Source organism: Macrobrachium nipponense, chromosome 29 (assembly GCF_015104395.2).
Source record: "Macrobrachium nipponense isolate FS-2020 chromosome 29, ASM1510439v2, whole genome shotgun sequence".
NCBI classification, from domain to species: Eukaryota; Metazoa; Arthropoda; class Malacostraca; order Decapoda; family Palaemonidae; genus Macrobrachium; species Macrobrachium nipponense.
Genome location: NC_061092.1, coordinates 21,576,471 through 21,598,258, shown reverse-complemented (window position 1 = coordinate 21,598,258; position 21,788 = coordinate 21,576,471). Strand labels below are relative to the sequence as shown.

The window sequence follows — 21,788 nt, the reverse complement described above, 5'->3', positions numbered from 1 at the left end:
TTTTTATTACATGGTTATCTTTATGCTTACTCTTCTAAATACATCCAGATGCCAGAAAGATAGAGACGTTACGCTGGACAGATCCCTTTATATCATATAATGTTCTTTGTGCATGTTCCTATCTGGTTAATGTTCTTTCAGCGCATTGTTACTGTCGTTATTGTCCAGTTTTGTGAAACCATTGGTGAGGCTAAGGTCTCCTCCGCTTTACGGCAAATTTTTTTATATTTATTTCTGTATCTTTTAACGAACATCTCACACAGGAACTACACTATACAAGACCTGTAATCTCGCTGATACTGGGAAGTTTCTTACTTCAGCGGTTCTGCCAAAGGGTCAGACCTCAATGCTCTTGTTAGGAATATTTTCGTTTCGGCAACATCTTGAAAGTTGTCTGACTTCGCTGCAACTGCGAAAGGTTTCTGGCTATTTTCATATCACAGAAGGTTTCTGATCTGATTGTTATTATGAAAAATTTCTAAAAGTTTCCAGCTTTCTGATCTATTATATTAATCAGTACTAGCATCTCTCTTGACTTTGGGAAGAGACTTCGAACTTCACATAGATGAAATGTTTTTAGCTTCATTAAAATTTTAAAAGAATTGTCATCACTGCAATTGTGAAAGGTTTCTTACCACATTGGTGTTACAGTAGTGCTAATCCCATAAGCATTAAGGAACTTGTCCGATCTCATTGATATCTGCAAAGGCTAACGACGTCATTGATATTACAGAGGTTTGTTAATCTCGCCGACGTTTACTATAGAACTCGCCCTAAGGAAAACTCTGAAGGATTTCCGTTTTCAGAGATGCGAATTTTTTTTTTTTTTTTTCTTATAATACTGTAAACATTTTAGTTTTCTGTAAAAGAAAACTACTGTGCCGGCTTTGTCTGTCCGTCCGTACTTTTCTGTCCGCAATTTTTCTGTCCTCCCTCAAATCTTAAAAACTACTGAGACTTAAGTGTTGCAAATTGGTATGTTGATCATCCACCCCCCAATCATCAAACTTACCAAATTGCAGCCCGCTAACCTCAGTAGTTTTTTTTATTTTATTTTATTTAAGGTTGAATTTAGCCTGGTGCGTCTGGCATCGATATAGTACAGGCCACCACATTGCGTTGGTTAAAGTTTCATGGGCCGCGGCTCATTCAACATTGTACCGAGACCACCGAAAGATAGGTCTGTTTTCGGTGGCCTTGATTGTACGCTGTACAGAAAACTCGATTGCGCCGAGGAAACCTCGTCACTTTCTTTTTCTTTTCTTTTTATTTCTGAAGGGCTTGTAGTGTTTCATTTTCTAATCTCACTTGAGCTTTGAGGAACATCATATTAAATTTCTAGTCGTTGTTGTGACAGGCTTTTGGTGTTCGTATTGTGAAAATGTCGGTTTTTTTCAAAATTTTTTAATGTTTCTTCACTTATCGATACTAATAACAGGGTTTCAATTGACGTCGCTGTCTTAGGTTTGTACCTTCATTATTATTGCCTGAAGACTTTGGACTTTTCAAGTAAAGAAGAAAGTTTTTAACTTGAAATATCTGGCAACATGTTTATGAGTAAATTGCTTGCGTTTCCTTTACCTCTTTCCAGTTCATTGTTCTTCTCTGTTATGCCACTGAACATTGAAATTAAAATTCACCCATTTCGCCGAATTCAGGTGAAATGGGGGATATGAGAAATTTCGGAATCAGATGATATCAAGATAAATACTGATAGAAAAAATGCATTTTAACGAGTCGATAAAAAATATATGTTCAAGTTTCATGAGAAATCGCTAGAAGTTATGTCTCCACAACCTGATCAAAAAGAAGTTGTGTTAAATTGTGCGACACCATACTAGTTATTTCTTTTCTCTGAATTTATACTGTTGATTTTTAAGGAAAAACATAACTTACATCGAAAATCAGGTAACCCAAACAGCATCGTGTTGTGAACTTTCTGACCACACCACTGTTATCTCTTGGAATGAAATGCGCTGGTCACATTCACCAGAACTTTGGAAACACAACGATCATCCACAATCGACTCTTACCATCACGATTTTCTAACATTTCTGCAAATGAATTCCACTGATATCCTTGAAAAATGAGTTCGGAATGTGAAGAAAAATCTACTATCCCTTCTCCAAGCATCCCCCGTAGGACGAGTAGTGCCTACAGTGCACCCCGCGAGGTTCTTTGCACCGTCCCTCCGGCCCCTATAGCTGCAAGTCCTTTCATTCTTTTTACTGTGCCGCCTTTCGTATTTTTCTTCCATCTCATGACAATTATTTCACAGCGCAACTGCGAGGTTTTCCTCCTGTTACACCTTTCAAACCTACCCACTCTCCATTTCCTTTCCAGCGCTGAATAACCTCATAGCTCCCAGTGTTTAGCCTTTGGCCTAAACTCTGTATTCCATTCCATTCTCCAAGCATCGAATCCTGGTGAATGGTAATGGGGATTGATTGATTACAGAATATCTGGCGTAACGAGAGCTCCACAGGAGAATGAAATCTACTTTGTTTCTTCAGTTTGCCTTCATGTAGGTGCAGCATTCGTGGCGAATTAAAGAAACCAACTCAAATACTTTCCCACTTCTGTTTTCCCTTTTCAGATCTGGCGCCTGAGTGGCGTGGTCGGTATGGTGATGGCGTACCACATCGGTGGCCACGAGTTCGATTCTCGGGCATTCCATTGAGGTGTGAGAGATGTGTATTTCTGGTGATAGAAGTTCACTCTCGACGTGGTTAGGAAGTCACGTAAAGCCGTTGGTCCCGTTGCTGAATAACGACTGGTTCTATGCAACGTAAAAGCACCATACAAACAAACAAACAAAACCCTTATCGGATTTGGGGACATAGCAGCATAAAAGTACATTTTAACTTCATTTACAGTACAGAGATTATGATATGGATGATGAATGAAATTTATGACGATGAAGGACCAGTAAAGCCACAGACCAGTGTTCATTTCACGAGACGAAAACGAGTTTAGAATAATTGAAAACGAAGCTTTGATAGTTCAAAATGCCTTTGATTTCCCATAAAACACCGTTATAACGTTGGCACGAGAGGTCCCTAATGATAGCTCCGAAGACTTGATGTAGTGTTGAAATTGCAAGTGCGATACCCAGCATTAGGAAGCTTCGCATAGGGGGGGAGCAAGTGGGATCCCGGAGGGTCGTGGAGTTGGGTCCCAGGGTGGGCGGGCGGGCGGGTGGGGGTGGGCGTGATGGAACGTGCGCTGTTCCGCCCTCGGGCGCTTTTTTGTGCTCCGAGAGCGGTCGATAACACAATTACGAATATCCTGTAAAACACCGACGCACCTGACGACGTCGCGATTCCTCCGGTTCCTTCTTCGCTTCCTCCCCCCCCCCCCCCCCCCCACCCCCCCCCCCCCCCCCACCCCCCCCCCCCCCCCCCCCCCCCCCCCCCCCCCCCCCCCCCCCACCTCCTCATTCCCTCCTGTTCCTCAGGGACCACCCTAAAGCGCAGGAAGTTGGATGCCCCGAGGCAGTCGCGTGCGGGAGGGAAGCAGGTCCCTTCTCATCTCTTCCTTCCTCTCTCTCGCCTTTCTTACACTTTGTCTCGTGCTCGTCTTCCTCTCTCTTGTATCATTTCTTTACTTATTTGATCAGCATTATTATTATTATTATTATTATTATTATTATTATTATTGTTCCAAGGGTCCACAATAATAAAGATAAATGTCAAGAGTTCGTGTATAATTTAAAAACACTTTATAAAGCCTTCGAACCCTTCCCTGGGTTCATCTTCACTCCAGATGCAACATTATAAATACTCTCGTGATAGAGTGTTTTTTCCAACAAATAAAAAATATTATTATTATTATCATATCTCGTTCCTCATTAGCAAAACTACCTTGACAATTGTTACCATTGACAACATTCATTTCTTTCTCATTGTTACCCCACAATTTACATTCATCTCCCTCTCTCATTTTCTTATACTTGCATCGTCCTCGTGGAGCCAGTTATCAAACAATACACTTAATCATAAACATTAACAACAACAGAGCTCAACTTCCCTTGCTTGATAAACGAGCGTCCCAACCACTTGGCCACGAGAGGAATTCATTACGAAAGTGAAGTGTGGGTGTTGAATGCAGATGGAGAAAAAAGTTCTTAAGCTTTTGAGATGTACTGTTAGTTAATATATCTCATGTAGGAGGAAGCGAAAGGGAGGAACGTAGAGGAGACGGTAAGAATGTTAAAGTAAGTGAAAGGAAGGATGTGTCGAGATGATTCGGTCATGTGGGAAAAATGGGCGACTTTGAATTGGTAAAAACAGTAAATAATTCGGCGGGTGTGTGCAAGGGTTTTGACAGGCTGTGGGTGAGCCTCCTGTGTAGGTACCGTAATGATATATTTTTTATTACCTCCGGGGCCGTTTTCTCCAAGTAAATTAATATATATATATTATAATATATATATATATTATATATCTATCTATATATATATATTATAATATAATATATAGGAATATATGTATATATATATATATATATATATATATATATATATATATTGTTAAGAGTATTGCATTTATGTTTGGAGTATTAAATTTATGTAAATAAAGTATTTTTGTAGTGTGGATTGTAAATGTTTTGTAGTTCATATTTTTCCCATGTCTCTGTGTTGTCCTTGCGTGTTGTTTGGGTATTTGTATTCCTCAGTCCTTGGATTGTTTACTTCGGCCATTGGAGCACCACCAGGGATTGAGATTTCTTGGATTTGTCATAGTGTTAATAACCCTGGATTATATCTAAAAGTGTTACATTATTTGTTTTTTATTGCTAATTTGTAAGTATTACTATATTGCATTTAAGGTTCTGTTGACACTTGCTGGGTATGTGTGTATTTTCTGCATTTTATTGGGTTTAATATTTACGTTATTTCCTGTATTATCTACAGTGTATTGATAATCTATTTAATTGTTACTTACCTGCTTGTTTTGCTCATTTGTCGTAATGCTATACAATGTGAATGTTCCTGGAGTTTCGTTAATTTGCAATCGTTATTGCTTTAGTTTCATTATTATAGTTATCATCGTAATCCTTATCTTTATATTGGACCTTTAATTAATTTTAAGTAAAATAACAAAATTTCGTAGTGTTTACCTTATCCCGTGTTATTATATATTTACTCTATATCATACTTAAAATTTAATGCTATTTAAATTTGGATAAGAGCTCTATTATAAAAATAAGTTAAGTTAAGGCATCATTAAATGTCTTATTATTTATTGTCTATGGCCGTTTGGAGCTCCGCTTCGTACTTGCATCAGTGAAAATGCAGGAAAGAGTATTAAGAGGCGAATGGTCGTAACAATTTGGGGGCCTGTCCGGGATTTGTTTTGCCGAGTAAATCAAAGAGACCGGTATAAGCTAAAGTTATTTTGCGGGGTTTTGCATAATTTTATTTTTTGTATAATTATCTGAATAACTAAAATTTGTGCGAATTTATTCTAGGAAGTTGTCATAAATTTATTTTTCCGTATGTTTATTAGTATTTTGCCGTGAAGTGAAGTGTTAATGTTAAAAATACGGCGCTGTGCACGTTAAGAACAATCGGATTACGTATTAAGAGTAATTTTTGTTTGTTAAAGTGAATGCTTTCGCTCATTTTACTTAGTTTACATTTTAAAGTTAAAATCTTCTCTATCGTATATACGTTTTGAAGTTAAAATTTTCTCTATTGTATAGTTTTGAATATGGATCCTTTCAGCATTAGTGAATTTTCTAGTAACCCAAGTGTGCATTATTTGCGTAATCATCGTATGAGAAAGGATGACTGGATTGCTATTGCTGTGAAGTATGACTTTTCTGTTAAAAAGGTGTGGAGGAAATCTCAGATTAAGAATTTTGTTGTTAATGCTTTGGTTGAGACGGAGACTTTGCCTGAGGAAGCTTTTGATTTATTAGATGAAGAGGGATCCCAGTTAACTCTCAAGCAGGTAGAATTGCAGTATGCTCGTGAAAAAGAGGAGAGAGATAGACAAGAGAGGAGAGAGCGTGAGGAGTTGGAGAGGAAAGAGAAGCGAGAGCGTGAGGAGTTGGAGAGGAAAGAGCGGAGAGAGCGTGAAGAGTTAGAGAGGAAGGATAGGATAGAGCGAGAGGAAAGAGAGCACAGATATCAATTAGAGCTGTTGGAGAAAAAGAGAACGATAAAAGATAACGTGAGCCAAGGCGATGAAAGTGAACAGGTAATTGATGTTGTTAAGGCTTCTAAAATGATTCAGTTGTTTGATGAAGCGGATCCAGACGAGTTCTTTATGCTTTTTGAAAGACTTGCGCTTAATTTGAAGTGGCCTAAGCGTTTATGGCCCGTAATTTTGCAGCCGTCATTAAAGGGTAAAGCTAGAACAGTTTTCTTGTCGTTAACATCTAGTGAGAGTAATGATTACGACTTTATTAAGGATAGTATCCTGAAAGCCTATGAGCTTACGGCTGAATATTATCGTCTCAAGTTTCGTAGATATAAGAAGTTTGATTCACATTCATACATTGAATATTCACATAATCTTGTTAAATTACATGATAAATGGTATACAGCAGCAAGTGTCACTACCTTAGATGAATATAGGGAGCTCATTTTACTTGAACAGTTCATTAGAGGTGTTCCTATTGATGTTCAGAGATACCTATTTGAGCGTGAGGTTACAACTTTACAAAGAGCAGCTGTGTTAGCTGAGAATTACAGTTTAATTAAACCACATCAACAAAGTCAAAGACAATCCAAGAAATCTCCAGGTAATGTATCAGAGGAGAAGAAATCCTCTGGCTCATACAGTAGAAGTCTGTCTGAGGTTAGGTGTTACAAATGTAACCAGCTTGGTCACATGAAGGCAAGATGTCCTAGTAATTATAAGGAGGGGAAGAGAGAATCTTCGGGATCAAATATGGCAATTAGGAAGGTCCGGCAGGAAATTCCTGTTTCTCATTGTGATAGGTTAGATAATGAGTTTGCTCCTTTCAAGTTTGATGGGGTTGTGTCAGTGTCAGATGACCTAAGTAAATGTGTGCCTGTTAGGATAGTACGGGACACTTGTTCTTCTAATAGTCTAATTGTAAAAGAAAAGGTTCCTGGATTGGAAAAGAATTTTACATCAGATAGACTGGTTGTTAGAAGTTTGGGTGGACTGGTAACAGTTCCCTTGTGTAGGTTATATCTGCATTGTGGTTTATTAACTCGTTATGTCACAGTTGGGGTGGTGGATGAATTGCCTATTCAAGGCGTTGATTTTCTAATGGGGAACGACTTGGCAGGAGGGAAGGTTGTACCTAGTCCCATAGTTGTTGACACTCCATTAGAGGTAAGCCCTGTAGAAGATCCAGTATTGTATCCTTCTTGTGTTGTACAGCGTAGCAGAAGTCTGGCTGTGGTAGAAGTCCCACGAGAGCGTGGAACAGATGTGACTAAGGACGTCAATGTAAGTACTACTTCAGGTACTGAAGAAAAAGATGCTGTTGGCACAGTTGACGTAGATATCAATATTGATAGTTTATTCCAAACTGATAGTTTTGAAGGTAATGTAAAAGAGAAAGAAAGTGTGCTAGATGGCGACGAGGATGAAACTAAGTTTGCTTTGAAGACTGGTAACGTAGTATTGGTAAATACTCTGAAGTCAGTTGAAAATGAAATTAATTTAAGTAATGTTTCTGATTGCTCTGATAATCTTTTTGATATGAAATGTTCTGATATTATAAAAGCTCAACAGGAAGATTTGTCTTTGCAGTCTATTTACAGTGAAGTTGTTGCAGAAGACCAGATCAATATGGAGCCAGTATGCTATTACTTGAGGAATGGACTACTAATGAGAAAGTTCAGATCTTTGCATACTCCGGCAAGTTCAACTTGGGAAATCAGGAATCAGATTGTCATTCCAGCGAGCCTAAGGCAAAAAGTATTACAAATGGCACATAATGTATCTTCTTCACACTTAGGAATAAGGAAGACTTTGAGTGCAGTTCTTCAACTCTTTTACTGGCCTGGGATAAGGAAAAGTGTCACAGAGTACTGTAAGTCTTGTGCAGTATGTCAGCTGGTTGGTAAGCCGAATCAGATAATAAAACCTGCCCCTTTACAGCCTATCCCTGTTTTACCTGAGCCTTTTGATAAAGTCATATTAGACTGTGTGGGTCCTTTACCCAAAAGTAAGAAGCAGAATCAATATATGATTACAATGATGTGCAGTTCCATTCGTTATCCTGATGCCTATCCACTTAGGAACATAAGTTCTAAGACACTGATCCCAGTTTTAATAAAATTTTTCACTCAGTATGGTATCCCCAAGATTATCCAGACTGATAGAGGAAGTAACTTTACCTCTGATTTATTTAGACAGGTTATGGCAGCTATGAGCATTAAACATACTTTGTCCTCAGTATACCACCCAGAGAGTCAAGGAGCCCTGGAACGATTCCATCAGACGCTGAAGGATGCCCTTACGAAGTACTGTCAGGAACATCAGACAGACTGGGATGAAGGATTACCATTCGTGTTGTATGCCATCCGCAACACTCAACAAGAAAGTCTTGGATATTCCCCAGCCGAGTTGTTATATGGAAGGAAAGTGAGAGGTCCTTTGGAGATACTCTATGACATGTGGACGGATCAGTCGAAAGAGGTAACATTAGGAGATTATGCTAAGAACTTACAAGGTAAGCTAGAGAGCTCTCGTAAATTTGCACATGACAATCTAAGCATAGCTCAAGATAAGATGAAATTAAATTTTGATAATAAGGCTGAGACACGAAGCTTTAGGCCAGGTGAATCTGTTTTAATGCTAGTACCCATAAGGAAAACCTTTGAGAATAGATATGAAGGTCCTTATACAGTGATAAGCAGAAACAAGGATAATTATGTCATCTCGACTCCGGGAAAGAGGAAAAGCGAGAAGATGGTACATATAAACCTACTAAAAAAGTTTGAGACCCAATGTGACAATGTCAGCTTGATTTGCAAGTCATCTGTGGAAGATAATGTGAAGCTTAATGAAGCAGGTTTTCCAGATCGAAGTAAAAGCATACCTCTAAATAATACACTTGCATTAAATAACATTGACTGTAAACTTAATCATCTCTCATCTCAACAGGCTAGTGACTTGAAAAAGTTATTGGAACTTTTTCCAGAGATCTGTGGAGATGTGCCTGTCCAGACATCAATGGTAGATTATCAGCTAGAACTTAAGCCAGGTACAGAACCTCAGAAGAGTGCCCCATATAGAGTTTCCCCTCAAAAGAGAGCCATACTAAAGAAGGAAACTGACTTTTTGCTACAACATGGTTTTGCGGAGCCAAGTATTAGTCCTTGGGCATCGCCATGTGTTTTAGTCGAGAAACCAGATGGCTCCTATAGACTCTGCACTGACTTTAGAAGACTAAATGAGGTAACTGTATCGGATTCTTATCCATTACCAAGGGTGGATGACCTCATAGATCTGGTAAGCAATGCTGTATATGTTTCAAAGATTGATTTATTACGAGGTTATTATCAAGTCCCATTAGCAGATAACTCAAAACCCCTGACAGCATTTACTACTCCAGATGGCCTATATCAATATACAGTCCTTCCATTTGGACTTAAGAATGCTCCTGCAGTTTTTCAAAGATTAATGGATCAAGTAATCCGCGATATGCCTGGTGTTAGAGTGTATCTTGACGACATTGTTGTATTTTCAGATACTTGGCTGGACCATCTTTCTATGCTGAAGGATTTATTTAGCAGGTTAAGACAGGCTTGTTTGACAATCAACTTAACCAAGAGTGATTTCGGCCATGCGAAGCTACAATACCTTGGGTATGTGATTGGCAGCGGCGAGGTATCCCCAGTTGCAGCCAAAGTAGACGCCATCACCAAGCTAAGCTGCCCAAGTTCCAGACGTGAAGTAAGAAAATTCCTTGGGATGGTGGGCTACTATAGGAAGTTTTGTAAGAACTTCTCTGAAGTAGTAGCCCCATTAACGGACTTAACCAGCAGCAAGACTAAGTTCGTTTGGACACCAGTTTGTGAGGAAGCCTTTCGACGAGCCAAAGATTTCCTAGCCAGTAGCCCTGTCCTGAAGGCTCCTGACTTTGGCTCTCCCTTTGCTGTCGAGGTCGACGCCAGTGATCGTGGAATAGGCGCTGTACTCCTGCAGAAAGGGCCAGATGACATGCAGCATCCCGTTGCTTACATGTCGAAGAAACTCAAAAATCATCAGCGAGGTTACTCTACAATCGAAAAGGAAGCACTTGCTCTTTTGACTGCATTGGAGCACTTCGAAGTTTATCTTTCTGGCAGTCCTGCTCCCATATTAGTCTTCACAGATCATGAGCCACTAAAGTTTGTAGGCCGGATGAGAAACAAAAATAAAAGGCTCATGAAGTGGTGGTTATCTTTGCAGCAGTTTGATCTAAAGATCCAGCACATCCGTGGACAGGATAACCTTCGAGCAGACATTTTATCACGCTGTAGTAACTAACTCGACAGGTTGGTCGAAAATCTTTAATATAGAGTTTTCGACTTAAGGAGGGGGATGTTAAGAGTATTGCATTTATGTTTGGAGTATTAAATTTATGTAAATAAAGTATTTTTGTAGTGTGGATTGTAAATGTTTTGTAGTTCATATTTTTCCCATGTCTCTGTGTTGTCCTTGCGTGTTGTTTGGGTATTTGTATTCCTCAGTCCTTGGATTGTTTACTTCGGCCATTGGAGCACCACCAGGGATTGAGATTTCTTGGATTTGTCATAGTGTTAATAACCCTGGATTATATCTAAAAGTGTTACATTATTTGTACTTGCTAATTTGTAAGTATTACTATATTGCATTTAAGGTTCTGTTGACACTTGCTGGGTATGTGTGTATTTTCTGCATTTTATTGGGTTTAATATTTACGTTATTTACTGTATTATCTACAGTGTATTGATAATCTATTTAATTGTTACTTACCTGCTTGTTTTGCTCATTTGTCGTAATGCTATACAATGTGAATGTTCCTGGAGTTTCGTTAATTTGCAATCGTTATTGCTTTAGTTTCATTATTATAGTTATCATCGTAATCCTTATCTTTATATTGGACCTTTAATTAATTTTAAGTAAAATAACAAAATTTCGTAGTGTTTACCTTATCCCGTGTTATTATATATTTACTCGTATATCATACTTAAATTTAATGCTATTTAAATTTGGATAAGAGCTCTATTATAAAAATAAGTTAAGTTAAGGCATCATTAAATGTCTTATTATTTATTGTCTATGGCCGTTTGGAGCTCCGCTTCGTACTCGCATCAGTGAAAATGCAGGAAAGAGTATTAAGAGGCGAATGGTCGTAACAATATATATATATATATATATATATATATATATATATATATATATATATATATATATATATATATATACCAAACCACCCCACAGGCATAATTCTAATCTACTTAGGGTCGAAAATTGCAGCTATTACATTATGATTTACTTTTTACTTACTGTTTTTATGAGTATGTTTCTATTTCGGGTATTCTTAGCATAAGTCCAAGAACTTGAAAGTCTTAAGTAAATACAGACACATTTTCATAGTCCGCGTCAGCATTTTCAGTGGACCGGGGTATATAATCTATATGTAGCTTACTAAGGGAAAGGGTCTTTACTCAAGATCATTTTTGATTGTTTGAAAGAATTTCTCTTTCTTTAGACACTTGTACTTGATTCGTTATGAGGAGTAGCAAAAGGAAAGAATCCTTTAAACGTCTTACTTGTATCACCATTCGACGGGCGTGCAGCCAGTTGCCAGTTGATATTGAAGTGCAAAAGACGAAGCTTAATCCTCATATGATTCAGGTCCCTGGTTTAAGAACATCTCTGTAAAGAGTCGGAGGGTGGCTCTTTGATTTCTGTGGCACGGTAGATACCTTTCAAGACTGATCTAGCTAAGTTGGTGGGACTCATTGTTACATACCAACACCGAACATGTCAATTTAAACACAGCAGTGTTCGTAAGGATTGTTCCCAATTACGAGGGATGACATCGAGTTATTCGGCTGAAGATTCTGCCAGGCATTTTGGTATGAATCTCATTTATCAACCCTACTTGCTCCCTTGGCTAAAACAGTAGTTTGCGTTGATTTTGTTTTTCTTTTTTCATAAGAATCACTTCTCTGACATGCGGTTTGATACTTGTTGTTGGTTGAAAGTTTTCATATGTTGTCTGATTCTCTGTTAACAGTTCCTCTACTAGTGCACTTGGTGCTTGCTCAGTTCTTGACAGTATTAGATAATGAAATGAGAAGAATTGTATTTCCATTAAATTACGGGCATCCTCCAAAATTTGTTAGGGAGTGGTTTCCTCTCGTATGACTTCATCTCTGTAGTGGAACCAGGGACAGCTTTACAGCAAACATACACTGACCGAGCATAGCTGCTGGGTATGATAAACAATTATATATTAGATTTTTAAGGTATTGGTCATTCGTAAGAGTTACAATGTGCAAAGCGTACACAAAGAGTATAGGAGTCCTCATCTGTATCCATTTAGTGTTATTAGATATAACGTGAGAGATCCCATTGCTACGCCATATAATTTCTAAGGATGCAGCATCGATCTGCACGATACAGTACCAGCATCGATCTCATGATACAGTACCCTTTTATTAGCTGCTACCCCTTCTCAGCTGGTGCCACTAGTGGTAGTAGGACTGTATGTGTCTTACAGTCATCTTCAACAACTTTCCCCAACAAAAAGGTTTGATTATTCCTCTTGCAACAATACTACTTCACCCACTTGGTTTACAAAATGACAATGACCACCGTGCCGCATTTCACTTGTAATACCATCATCTGGTTTCTTTCCTTTCAGAAACATTTAACTTAGTAATGCGTATGGAAGTGAAAGTTGTATGTGTAGAAGTCAATTGATATTAATTCCTTCTACTCTTAGATGTTTCAGTTCTGCGCCTATCTGTGTAGTACTTTTAAACATTCTTCTAACTACCAGGATTGTATGCACCTCAGAGACCTGTGTAACCTTGACATCTTTGATGGTATGATCCCTTTGCATAGTTTCTCATTCTGAAAATATTTCCTTTATTGTTGCTTCTTTTCTTTCCTGAAATACTTGCTCATATCCACCCTTAAATCTTCTGTCTTGTTTAACAACCAACTCTCTCTCTCTCTCTCTCCTCTCCATTCAGTCTTTTTCCTCACATGTTCCCACAACAATGTTTTGTACCCTGCCTCGTCATTTTGGCTTAAATAAAATACCCCTAATCTTAGTCAAGATGAAGGGATGTAAACTGTCATCACTGTGTGATACCGTTGGTCGAACCTGACCCTTCTTCCTCTACTGATTAGGACGTCTTTCCTGCAAGAGTTTCTTTGAACATGAGAGAGAGAGAGAGAGAGAGAGAGAGAGAGAGAGAGAGAGAGAGAGAGAGAGAGAGAGTTGGTTTTTAAAAAAGACAGAAGATTTAAGGGTGGATATGAGCAAGTATTTCAGCAAAGGAAAGAAGCAACAATAAAGAAAGTATCTTCAGAACGAGAAACTATGCAAAGGGATCATATATATATATATATATATATATATATATATATATATATATATATATATATATATATATCTATACTATAATATATATAGCTAGATATATATATATATATATATATATATCTATATCTATATCTATATCTATATAAATACATATACATATAGATATATATATATATATGAAAGAGAGAGAGAGAGAGAGAGAGAGAGAGAGAGAGAGAGAGAGAGAGAGAGGAGGCAAAAAAAAAAAAAACACCTGAAGTAAAAACTTTAATAGGTAGTCCCCCGCAACTTTCTCTTGATCTTTGCAACACTGGAGGTTACCTTTCATGAGATTTTATTGCACGAATTTGCTTAAAGAAACTTCCAGCTCCGAAAATAGGCTTTGCCAGTATTCGTTTGGGAGTTGGATTATGAAAGAAGGTTCGGGGCTCACAAGTGAAGTAATGTAATGGAAAAATATTGCGATTAAATGAAATTGTTTCGTGAACTATAGAACATGCAAGCTACGTCACACTGAATAGGAAATGCCAGCCGCTAAAATAAAGGTTAAAATAAAAAAGATTGTCTAAAAGAATTATGGGTTGAGTGAGTTGCATACATGAGAGAGAGAGAGAGAGAGAGAGAGAGAGAGAGAGAGAGAGAGAGAGAGAGAGAGGAAATGAAATTTGGCTTATATTGTTCAATTATTTCACTGAAAGTACTTCTATATGTAGTCCCTCAGTTATTCGCTCTGGCGAACCCATTTGTTATTTGAAAATTGTAGATTAGTTTTCTAGATAATCTTACTCATGTTGGTCATAACTAGGTTTCAGTGTCTTCCTGGATATGAAAAGCGTCTATTTTTCAGTAACAAGGTGATTTATTAGAGTCTTTTATATTTAGTCTCGGTTGTATACTTGCGCATGAGTTATGATTTGACTGACGTACGTACATTCTGTCTCTTCGCAGGCGCACTAACAACTGAGTTTCCATTTAGGCCGAAACAGTAAGTGGCCTTTACCGTCGTTTCAATGTAAAACCCCTGACCTGAATTCTTCCAAAGGTCAGATCTTTCAAGGAATGAGACCGTCGACATTCACAAAGGAAAGCCACACTAAGAATTGAGGGAGAAGGTACTTTTCTTTTTGGTAAAGGCACCTTTACACTGTTCTTGACAGCTGATCAAGAGCTTTTTTTTGACTCGCCAATAAAAAGGTGCTGCTCTATAGTGTAACGTGGAGGTCTCCCAATATTTAACTTATAATAAAGGATTGAATACGAAGCCCCTATGCAGTTTTTTTTTTTTTTTTTTTTTTTTTTTGTGTGGTGGGAGGTTGTGAGGAACTAGCAACTTTACCACATGTTTATACAGTGTTATAAAAACAAGACTATTGTATCTACATTAAGCCAGCTTTGAATATCGAATTAACTTTTCCATAAGGCTAACTTCCATCCAAAGGGATTTGTAATTGACAAGTGCATCTGTCCTGGCCGGTGGCAGATGCACTTTATCAGTTATCATTTTTCTTCTCTAGTTATACGTGTGATGAATTCGATTTCAAGTTATATTATGACTTTTTATTAGTGAATGAAAAAAAAAGACACGTGGGTATGGGAGGGTAATATATATATATTATATATATATCATATATATATATATACTATATATATATTATATATATATATATATATATATATATATATATATGTGTGTGTGTGTGTGTGTGTGTGTGTGTCTGTGTATTATATATATATTTATATATATATATATATATATATATATATATATATATATATATATATATATATATATATATAAAAGAATTGGACCTTGTTAATTAGAGGAAAAGGAAGCTGTAAGTGGTGCTGGAGTAGCTGCTATAGTATGTTAGATTTGCAATAGTTATTGATGTTCTTAAGTTAGATTGATGTAACTTGGAAATTTTTGTCAGTTTTCATTTGATAAATGTCTATCACTTTTATTACGGTTGTGTTGTTGTGGTTCAGAGAAGTGGGAGTTCATCAACATGTAGTGGGAATCAACCCCAGTTAATAAAAACCTTTGGGAAAGATTAGCTTAATGTAAAAGAAATGGTCTGCGTCCGTTCGACCTTGGGATCTCATCATCAGCCTGGAAGTTGTAAAGTGGTTCTCTCGGGGGAGGAAAAGGAGCAGGTTCTGCGGTTGTCCGAAGGGAAACGAGTAATCGAGTTAAATGTGCCCCACGTGCGCTGTCTTCCCACTGGAAAATTGTTCACTACCGATATCCTCCTCCACCCCTCTTCCTCCTCTACCCTCGTCCTCGCTACGACCACCACCTCTAGTCCCAGTTTGTTCGAAACTGGAGGAGGTCGAAGTCTTGTGTTGTTCCCTTTGCTTATAATATCAGCATCATGCAAAGGCTGCGGAATGAATGGCGAAATGAAACGGCGACGGTAAATATTATGAAATTTGGAGGAAGCCGAACCCAAAAGGGAAAGACTGCTCGCTGGAGAAGTCATGGTCGTACATCCGCCACGCCGGAGTGTCGTACCGGCGAGAATCAAGCCTTAACGAGATTTATAACAATACGAAAGACGTGAGTTCATTAAGAGAGAGAGAAAGAGATTCGAGCTCAACACGCGCGATCAAACTATTAAAGTAACTGGGATGTTGGAATCTCTCGCCACAAGGGCCCAGAATTAACCACTTCTCAGAGGAATGATAGCAAAACCGTCGTACATCGTGGCATCCTCGCACGCGCTCGGCAGAAGCCAGACATTATCTCTAATTGCCCTAAAGTTATTAAATCACCGGACCGGGGACGGAAGTCACAAAATTGGGCTGTTGGACGACAGGTAAAAAAAATTAACAACGTCCGGCTGTACCTTACGTTATAAAAGACGGTTTCTCAGAGGGCAATCTAAGAGGAAGAGAGGGCAACTCACCTGTTCATCGGGTAGGAAAGGAAGAGATAGAAAAAAGGAGAAAGAAAAAAAATACCGAAATGACGTTATGTCCAACATTTCACCTGTACAGATGGAACACTTGTTGCGGCTATAAAAGTCTGCCTTTTCTCTCTTTGTCTTATCTGTATATCTACCTATCTATATGTGCATAAAAACTGTTACCGAAATGAAGAAGCTAATCTTACACACGATAACCTTTCATGAACAGAGCTTTTGCTGAACTCCCAGTCTGATGAATGGGATAAAGGTCTAAAGGATTTTGATAATGACAGAAAAAAAAAAAAAAAAAAAAAAAAAAAAAAAAAAAAAAAAAAAAAAAAAAAAAGACCCCCCTTCAAACACTAACAGCCAGCGGAAATTCCATCTCTGGAGGGAAGAACAGCTCGGAAAACGAGAGGAAGTACTCGTAAATCTTGAGGTCTTCGTTCGGAAATAGAAGTGGTATTATATCACTGGTCACTTCGATGGAGAGGAATCTTTGAGGTTTTAACGGCTGTTTCGGAGCGTTGAAGGAGACGTTCAAGGAGAAAGATGATGTAGTTACGAAACAGGAGTGTCATGGGCAGTGACAAGATTCTTTGGTGGTGCTTTGGCTGGTTATCTACGCGTCACCACTAACGTCGAGGTGCTTGTACTAAACATCATTTGCTAAATGTGAAGTATATAGACGGCCGCGCGAAGATAGCGTTTATTAATGTAAAAATTTGTCGACCACTTAATATAGAAACGTGTGTTTAAAATACTTTGATCCCCGAAGGGCTAGTTACTATACGCGGCGTTCCAGGGTGCTTCCGCCATGTTTAGTACCAATATTGTTTAGTACTATCACCTCGGAGTAGGTGACGCATAGAAAACAGGCCAAAGTAGCACACGATTCGGAAATTATCCATGATTTTGGTTAAGGCCAAATTGCTGACATTTCGCGTATGGCGTTCATAATCTTGACAATCATATTGGTAGCGTAGGGTCCTTTTAAATTAGGCTCGAATCCAAAGATTTTGTAAATCACGGAATTTTGTCTCTAATTCAGAATTTCCAAGTTCTTAGCACACACAGACACATATTATTATGTGTGTGTGTTTATTTGTACTCGTCCAAAGATTGACATCAAAGTGACTCATATCTACCAGACAAGCCGCGATGAGGTTAATCATTAATCATTTCGAAAAAGCTGAATATCCCACATAGAACCCAACACCCATCATCCGCAGCTAACAATGACAGCGAGACCATGGGCAGCCGTGCGCAGTCACGATGATGCTAATAGCACCAGCAAAGCGCTTGAAATTTGCGTCATCATTAACCAAGGACACTACGGAGAGCTATGATTGATGGCCACACAGGACAAAGAAGTGTAGCGTATCTCCAGGTGTGGTTAACGAGCAGATTTGATATTGGTTTTGGATGTGTTGGAGCAGTTTAGGAAGTCTAGCTTTAAGCTGTCTTCTATAGGGTTTTCACCTTCGAAAATGCAATGGTCAGTAACGTAAAATAAGGAAAATAATCGTTGGTCGAAGCGAATGACTTGATCTCTGGGCGTGGTCAACAAGCATACTTTGCTTTCGCTGTGGCTGTTGTGTCAAAGCAGTTTCCATTCTTTTGCAGGGGGAACGGAAGTGAACTTGCCTAGCTTTTTAAAAGGCATTGAAATAACAAGGTAAAAATAAATAATACAAAAAACACACACAATGAATGCCCTTAACAGTAAAATTAGCAACATCGAAGCAATGTCTTCATTAATAACATCAATAACTATGGCGTTCTACAATGTAAAAAAAATATAATGTTAAAATATCTGAACAATCAAACTATAACCACAGTTAAGCATAAATTATCAACGACAAAGCATTCCGTCGGCTAAAATGTCATGAATTTATGATATTAAAGATAATGCAGTTCGAGCATGAATTGAAATGAAGCCTATAAAACTGTCAAACGTGACAGCTATTAGCAACATAATCAGCCACAACAACACTACATTGTCTAGAGAAACAAAAGTAACAGCGCAACATTTGCAACACAGTCCTATTTGTAGACCACAATCCCCTGTCAATGCTGGGCAATTCATTCCCCCTTAGTCACGTATCCCAAAGAGTAATACACTCATATCTCTCCCAAAATCTAATTACTTGTTGCCCGTCGTGAGGTTCAGTTTTCGTAGAATTCTCGTAAAAATTCACTCGTCTCTTTTTGTGTAATCCTGGTGGTAAACTTGACAAAATGAATCGAACTAAGAACATCACTTCCTTGGCGGGAACTAATCATCATCACATACCAAGGCCATTTGTAAGATCTCTGCTTTTACTGATTACAGCTCAGTTGATTCATCGAACAGATACAGAAAGAATAACCAGTTGTGTAATAATAACAGGGATGTCACGTAGTAGGAAAACAGCAATTGTAAATTAACTGTTCTGATAAGGTACATTAGCATAACAGTGGTATATAAAAATAAATCATAATTCCCTATCTCTCACACAATGGAATTACGTTCATTCGTTCACGGCCAATCTGAATATAGAGATAAAGCGAATTTTTGTTATTTTCTGATAGCTTACAAAGTCAGCGTTCATATACGATGATCTAATGTATTTTTCTTTTTCATCCCCTCCTGTATAAAATATACACAAGGCGAATATAACTGAATATGAACTGACTATCAATAAAATTTTTATTGGCAGTATTCACTTCTAGAGTTTCATGACCGATCCAGTTAAAAGAGAGGAGGAGAGAGAGAGAGAGAGAGAGAGAGAGAGAGAGAGAGAGAGATTCCGGCAGTAAAAATACCAGTGGAGTCCCGAAAAGATGACGAAGACAAACTTGAATAGTCACGGTACATTTAGGTCAAAAAAAAAAAAAAAAAAAAAAAAAGTCCAGGAAGGAAGTCGATAGAGAAATTTAAAATGTAAAGCCAAAACAGTCTCGAATGTATTCGAGAATGCTAAAGTATCTAAGAAAGAGGTATAATAATGGGCACAGGTTGATGGCAGAGTCGAACTGTTATAGACTCCTCGCCTTTTCTCGAAAGACACAAAAAAAAAAAAAAAAAAAAAAAAATTAGAAAGAAAAGTAAAAAGAAAAATTTTTTTTAGAAGTAATTTCGCTCGAAACTATTAATATCGAATCCCGTTTGTTGATTTCCGGATAGAATTTTGCACCCAGTTGGAAAAAAAATTCATGAAAAGAACCTGCACCGAACGGTTTTTTTTCACAATTTTTATTTTTTTTATTTTTACCTGATATTTGTGAATCAGTGATCTGGAAAAACACAATACACAAATATTATTCCATTTCCTTAAAACTTTGCTTTTTTCGAAGTTTTCAACAAATTCTGCCTTATTAATTTTTAGCTTTGTTATACCTTTTTAATATTTAGACATTGACAAGTGTTTTTCTTACTCAAACTTGCAACGATTACTTTTCCAACAGCCTCTTTGTGTTGATTATACGTCTTTCCCTGCTCTATATGTTCAAACCCGCCGTAGGAGGTAGTGCCGTCATGTTCAAACCCGCCGTAGGAGGTAGTGCCGTCAGTGCACCTCATGCGGTGCACTGTAGGCATTACTTCAGGTTCTTTGCAGCGTGCCTTCGGGCCCTAGCTGCACCCCTTTCGTTCCTTTTACTGTACCTCCTTTCATATTCACTTTCATCCATCTTACTTTCCACCCTCTCCTAACAATTGATTCATAGTGCAACTGCGAGGTTTTCCTCCGGTTACACCTTTCAAACCTTTTACTCCAATTTCCGTTTCAGTGCTGAAGGACCTCAAAGGTCCCAGTGCTTGGCCTATGGCTTAGATTCTTTATTCAATTCTATATACTCAATTGACTTCTGTAGAACATATAGAACTACAAGCTCAATACTAAATGTAACCTTATTTTCCATTGGAATTTACATCGCATGAGCGTCTTGCAGAGAGTTGCGAACCAATTGCCGATAACAATTTTAAAAAATACATATTTTATGCCTCTTTTTATAAGATCTTCCCAGGTTAACACCTGTCATGGATCTTAGCGGGTAGAATTCACGTTCGTTACGTAACTTGATCATTAGATATGTGCCTCGTCACTAACAGACAATACTGCATCTCTTATGGTCGTTTGACGACGGAAGTATGGGTTCCCGATATTGCAAATATCTTGGACAACCGATTTTTGTGGAATCATTGTCTCTGGAGAGACTTTTTCTTGATGCCATATGGGCTTCTAGTGGTTGTCGTTTTCGGTAGCCATGCCATTTTTACTGCTTTATTGTAGTAGAGTAGTGATTATTGAATTGTATTTAAGGAAAAAGCAAGTAAAACCTAACTTGAAATTTTTAGAATTATTTGTTTTTATTGTGCGCGCGCGTGTGTGTGTGTGTGTGCGTGTGTGAACTTTTAGGGAAGGGGGTGAAGGAAGAAGCTTTTCAGAGTCAAAGTCCGAAGAAAAATTAGAATTCATGAATAAGAGTTACAATTAACTGTTTCACTGATCCTTCACAGAAAATACTTGAATATTACAGAAGAATTTCTAACCAGACGTAGACCAGTGTAGTACATAGTTCTGTCGGCGTAGGAGCTTGGAAGTAGAAGAGCTCACATTGCAAATGAAGTGACACTAGTTTACGATGCGAAACTAAACCACACGTATAACCTGAAGGGAATTCTTACGACCGTCTTATATTGCAGATTGCAACATGAAACTGACCAAGCCCTTTAGAACAGAAAGGAAAGCATCATGGGAAATAATGCAGTTTGTATCGCCAGAAGTAGGATGACGATCAAAGGTAAGTGACAGAAACTGAAGATTAATAAGTAATAGTCGATTTTAATTTATTCTTTTAAGTCCTTTTCGGTGGTCTAGTAGTCAGCGAGTTTGCATCGTGCCGGAAGTTTACGATTAGTTTTCCTCATCCGTGAGGAGATCCTTCAATTTTTGGTGTAAAAATTTGATTCGTTTGATTTAGTAGTGAGTAAGCTGTTGTTTATCTAGTGTTCTTCTTCCAGGTTTTGGCCTCCTTTCAACTGTTCGACTGTTTACTTAGGAAACTATAATTCATTGTTTCTCAACCTCCTTGCCGCCAGGCGTCACTATAACTTTCCAGAAAAATGGGTGGTTGGAAAAAAAAACTTTATTTTTATTATTCCACCTTCATTATAGAGTACAAAAGAACCTAACATATTTATTGAGTGCAAATGAAAAGGTAATCGCTTTAGAGAGAACTTTACTGATTAACAAAATTATAAAATTACAAATAAAGATGGATGCTCATTGTCAAAGAAAATCTTGGATACCATTCCCAGGCACCGCCAAAATTTTCCCAGGACCCACCGATGGGGCGTCCGCCCCTCGTCGG

At 38.0% G+C, this 21,788-nt stretch overlaps 3 protein-coding genes across 4 annotated transcripts in view; 2 read left to right on the top strand and 1 right to left on the bottom strand.

The window, feature by feature from the left end:
- Positions 1-21,788, bottom strand: part of LOC135206185 (uncharacterized) — a 289,887-nt gene that overhangs the window by 20,025 nt on the left and 248,074 nt on the right. The gene's annotated exons all lie outside the window — the stretch shown is intronic.
- The window catches only part of LOC135206183 (homeobox protein OTX-like), a 492,545-nt gene that overhangs the window by 300,265 nt on the left and 170,492 nt on the right, over positions 1-21,788 (top strand). For both annotated transcript variants that reach the window (XM_064237496.1, XM_064237494.1), the window contains exon 6: positions 21,121-21,218. The gene's annotated coding sequence lies outside the window, so the exon portion shown is untranslated. The remainder of the gene's footprint in view (positions 1-21,120; positions 21,219-21,788) is intronic.
- Positions 5,183-9,863, top strand: LOC135206182 (uncharacterized). Its single transcript, XM_064237492.1, has 2 exons — positions 5,183-9,446; positions 9,685-9,863. The coding sequence occupies exons 1-2, from the start codon at positions 5,715-5,717 to the stop codon at positions 9,712-9,714; spliced, it is 3,762 nt and encodes a 1,253-aa protein (XP_064093562.1). The 5' UTR covers positions 5,183-5,714; the 3' UTR covers positions 9,715-9,863.

Bases quoted from the DNA above. Each gene is read 5' to 3' on its own strand.
- LOC135206182 (XM_064237492.1), top strand. From the start codon at position 5,715: ATGGATCCTTTCAGCATTAGTGAATTTTCTAGTAACCCAAGTGTGCAT. The intron at 9,447-9,684 runs GTAAGCAATGCT...TTGTATTTTCAG, and splicing joins TGGATGACCTCATAGATCTG to ATACTTGGCTGGACCATCTT.